Consider the following 5188-nt stretch of genomic DNA (forward strand, 5'->3'; position numbering starts at 1 on the left):
CATAGCTATTTTATTCAATTGTTATCAACCGAATCAGCATAGAAATCAAATCAATTGGTATCGACCACTTATGCCACATTGGGCACACCCTGATTTTCAAATAATTATTTCTCTTGATATGATAGCATATTAAAATATATTTTAATATCTGACAGAGTTTCTAAATTATAAGTTATAATTAAAGAGAAATATGGAGCATCTTATATACAGTAAATGAGTAAAGATTTTCTAAGTTATAACGCTTTTATTATAAACACTATTACAAAAGAGGTAAAGGAATTTCGCATACACGTTTCCAGGTGTTTATTTCTAGCTCATGTAATTTGTATAGGGCTAAAGGGCTGAACCTCTAAATGCAATTCGCGCACGTTTGCTCTCAGACAAAAAAAATCAGAGAAACTGATATTAGTGATTTTTTGGCATGAAATTTTTTTTCACCAATCAGGTTCTCATTCTCTTTTGACATTGTTCAGATGTGCATAAACTGAACGCAGCGAGAATGCTTAATAAACCTAATTTGGTGGCATAATACATTTGCGCTGGCTTGCAGCTTGTTTGTTGACGCTATTTTTACTGAACTAGATCAGTCTCACTTTTTCTCTTTTCTTTTTCAGGATATGGCAACACATTTAAATTAACTCAACGCAGCCGGTATTTTTAAAATTTCTGTTTTTGTACTCGTTGGTAGGCGTGATGGTGCTATTTAATATTATGGAAGATTGATTTCAACATCAAAAATTATTGTTTTAGCAGTTTGAATTTATTTTGTAACTTTTAGTTTTCTTATATTCGTGTTTCATTTCGCGTTTTCATTATGGATTTAGATGATTCATTTACTGAAGTAAGTTTAAATCTTGTTTTTATTATTGTAACGGTTTCTTTAGATTTAATTGCTTAATATATTAAATCGTGTTTCAAAGTTTTTGAATGTCACTCAATCAATTAATAATTTACCTACTTGAATCTCTTTTGTTTCTTAACAATTATAATAATTTATCCTACAACTTAGGGGTGTAAAACCTTTTATCAGAAGTAGGGCTGGGTTTATGACCTGACAATGAAAAATTGTCAAAAAGCTAATTTATTTCTTATATTATGGAACAGCACTGCAGACAAACTCTTTTAACAAAATTTTCTTTATAATTAGCAATTTTGTTAATACTTATTTTTATATGCTATTCAATATATTGAATATATATATTGAATATATATATATTCAATATCAGCTGTCAAGAAATTATTAATTCAGAAAATTTGTAGTCCTATTTCCCTTTTTATTCATAAATGCCACCCATCTAATCCGAATTTTTACAGTGTAATGCATTTTTTTGAAATTAATAATATAATTTGTATAATAAAAAAAATCCTAGATAGACTATTTTTATAAGTATAATTTTTTTAATTAGGATTAGGATGTATTATTTAATTAGGATTCCTCTTGCGCTTAATAATGTATTAATTTCTCCAAAATTTGTAGAGGGGATGTGAAAAATAAATAATGAAGCTTGATTCTCGAATTCGGAAAAAAAAATCAAAACTGTGAGCTAGCCAATTTATGTACGCTAAATTATAACTAATTTCTAAAAATACCTACACATGAAACAATTAATTTTCCTTGCTATTAATAGTTGAAGGATAAAATTTGAGTAATTTTGAGTATCAAATTGTATAGTTACATTTATAAATTATGTTGATTCTAGCTTTCCCCTGATGCAGGTGTTTGATCAGTTTTTATTAAAAGCCATGATAACTGAAATATAACTTTTTTTCTTGTTTTGTGTAACTGTTGACAAAATTATGTGTAGAGAATTTATATTTTAAATAGGGACTCACTTTTAGTAGAAAAGGATCTAATTTGTAAGTCCTATGTAGTAAGGAGTTATGTCCTGTGTGTTAGTTCAAAGTCTAGTGGAATCACTAAGATATATGAAATTCTGATTTTATCATAATGGAAAAATGCATTATATTTTTACTCAATCTCAAGTAATTTTTGTTGACTAGCACATATAACCACTTTTTAAACATTTTAATTGGTTTAAGTTTTAATATACAATTTTAATTAGATCAAATAAAATGTAAGGGCAACACTACCAATGATCTTTGTTTTTGACATAACGGTAAGAATCGTCTAAGGTAGAATGTGTCAAAAACTTGCATATCCTGTGCAAAACAAACAACAGAAAAAACTTTCAAGAGCTCACTAAAAGGACACTTTTATACTAAATGATAATGGCTTAATTATTTAGTGTAATGAGAACTACACTAATTAGTTTAAAAAACAAGAGAAGAGCAAACTATGTTTATTATTTACAAATTATAACTATGATAACAATGTCCCAATAGTTATTTGGTTTCATGGAAAGAGGAAAATAGATTTGTTCATTTTAGCTATTAAAATGTATGTCTCCTAAAGAAAAAGAAATGGTTATGTTTTTCCCACCTGCCTAATTATTACAAAGTATCAGAGATAAAAAAATCCGCATTTCCATATTTATCTCTAACCGCAATCCGGATATCCAAGGTCCAAAAGTTTCAAGAATTCAGTGATCACATTTATGTATAAAAATTCTCGTATATTTTATTTGTATAAATATTTTTTCTGGTTGAATAATAAATATGATTAGAGGTTAAAGCAAACCTATGCATGATTATTAATTTAAATTATGCTGCATATAATTTATTTAGAATTTCTTGTAGTGAAAATAGCGATGATTTAAATTTATAAAGACAATAATTGTTTGAAATGCGGCATTAATAATTTTATTTAGAAATGTTCAGGATTTTTGAGTTGGGCTCACAATCACCCCGTTATCTGTAGTGCATAAACAAATTATTTTTATCTTAGCTTAGTCATATTAAAAATAGTTTTGAGTTGCATTGTGTTGAAATCCTTTTAAACATTTAAAAATGATGCTAAATAATAATTATGTTTTGAGCAGTTTAAGATTAATTGAAAAACTGATTTTGAAAGCAATTGTCACTTATATTTGTGTTTTTATAGAAATTACTGCAGCGAAATAAGGAAAGAAGACAATTTATAAGCATTAAAGAAAATGAATGTCCAGGTGTTGTAATCAAGAGACGTCCAGCTCTAATTGATGAACAACAGATCAGAAATCAAGGTATAAACGTGTTTAAATTTTATGAACTATGCATTAGATTTACTTTATTTAATATCATTGTATGAAGGAGTAATTTTTAAGTTTTAAAAATATTAGTTTAAAGTTTGTATTTTCTATAATAATAATTTTATACAAAAAATCCAAATTTTCGATTTTTTTACAGAAATTACATTTTTAAAAACAGCTAACTGTAAAAAATAATGAGTTGTGTTTTGAAATGAAATTTATAAAATAGTAAGTTGTGCCCAAAAACTCCTTTGATTATTTGACAATTCTATGGAATAATTTATTCTAATTAATATTTATAATATATCATTTACAAATGATTTAAGAAGTCTTTCAGGTTTTTTATGTGGCCTGTAGCATTTTTTTGTTGATAAAGCCCACTTATTGTTCCAAGTGAGTTTTTTCAAAGGTGGGCCCACCCAATAAAACCCCGGGCGCGGGTTTTCTCAAAGTGGGTCCACTTGGCGAACCCTGATGCTCCACAAAATGCTGTGAGCATTTTAGAAATATCCTGTGTTTGACCAGTTCTTTAGACTGGTTGTCCTTAAAAGTTTAGGAGAATTAGTGTGCAAATCTTTATTTTTCTGTGCCTAGCATGTTGAAGTTACTAGCTAGTTAGCATGTTGAAGGTAGGTCTCTCAAAAAATATGAATTTACAATGATTAGAATTAGTTATTTAGGATGTTGTCTAAGTCTTAGTTTTTTTTAATTTGCAAAATTTATTGCTGTATACTTATTTAAGCTTTTTTCCCCACAATTACTTTGACTTCCTAGATATATTGAGTTTATTTTCCTGTCTTATGTATCTCACATGATCAAGTTCTATATTTCCATATTTTTTGTTTAAGAAACTTTAGAGGTGTCGCCCAAGAGATCTTTAGATGATGAAGCAGATGATTCTCCTAAGAGACAATGCATTGAAAGATGTGAAGGATCCCCAAGTCGACAATGGCCACCCAAACAAACCAAATGGGAGAAGGAAAATAATCCATCAAGAAATAGTTCAGAGGAGTCATTCATTCCATTTAAAGCATCACTGAAAGAAAGAGGTTTAGCTGCTTTGCGGAAAAAAGATAATTCTGGTATTTTTTCTAAAATATGTTTATTATTATCGTAATTTTGCATTATTATCGTAATTATTATCGCATATAATTGATGCATTATTATCGTAATTTTCTTTTTACAGCATTTTAAAATAATTATAATTTTTAATTTCAAGAAATTTTTTTACACATTGCATTAACACAATTTATCTTGCTATCTCTAAAGATTTAAAGTTAGTTGAAAATATTTTTAAAAATTTTTAGATTGTTATAACTAAATCTAATATTTAATTATTGATAATTATGATGGAAAATATGTAGCAATGATAAATGTGTATTATTCTTCGCACAAGACAACAATCAGTTTAAGTGTTGATAAACAGGGTGGCCACCCACCTGGAAAACCTGGAATTATCAGGGAATTTTTTTTATACTGGAAAAAATCTGGGAAATATGGATAAAACCTGGAAATTTTAAAGAAAGGCTGGAAATTTTTTCCTACATATTTTTTTAATTTAACTAAATTAAATTATTTGCTAATTTTCTTAATTTAAATTGTTTCATCCATTATACCCACATTTTTTAGACGGAAATGTATCTCCAAATAGTTAAAATATCATCAACTTACTTGGCTTTCATCAAACCATTACCATTTGCTCCATTATAACCCTGTTAAACTAGAATACAACATAAAATTCTCCCATGGTTGCTAAGCAGGGTTGGGTTTTTGACGTCAAAAAGTGGTTTTTGACATGACAAGGGTATAATACTGGTTTAAACCGTCAAAAACCCGTCAAAAATGTCAAAAACTGAAGTTTGCCAAGAAAATATATAAACTTCAAAACTACCAACAGTTGCCATGCATTATATTGAAATTTAATTATACTATAGGTAATCAGCAGGTTTTAAAATATTTTTTAATTAAAATTAAGGTAAAATAACAGATTTAAAATCTCAGAAATTTATATTCAAATGCATGTGCAGAAAAATTTTGCACAAAAATTGTTTAAATATTTA

At 27.6% G+C, this 5188-nt stretch overlaps 1 protein-coding gene across 2 annotated transcripts in view; it reads left to right on the top strand.

The window, feature by feature from the left end:
- Nucleotides 1-607: 607 nt before the first annotated feature.
- Nucleotides 608-5188, top strand: part of LOC107441418 (anillin) — a 41519-nt gene continuing 36938 nt past the window's right edge. For both annotated transcript variants that reach the window (XM_043040658.2, XM_043040663.2), the window contains exons 1-3: nt 608-841; nt 3002-3122; nt 3977-4210. In XM_043040658.2, coding sequence (XP_042896592.1) covers nt 815-841; nt 3002-3122; nt 3977-4210 — 382 coding nt within the window. In that variant the 5' untranslated portion in view covers nt 608-814. The remainder of the gene's footprint in view (nt 842-3001; nt 3123-3976; nt 4211-5188) is intronic.

This window comes from Parasteatoda tepidariorum, chromosome 4 (genome assembly GCF_043381705.1).
Source record: "Parasteatoda tepidariorum isolate YZ-2023 chromosome 4, CAS_Ptep_4.0, whole genome shotgun sequence".
Taxonomy (NCBI): Eukaryota; Metazoa; Arthropoda; class Arachnida; order Araneae; family Theridiidae; genus Parasteatoda; species Parasteatoda tepidariorum.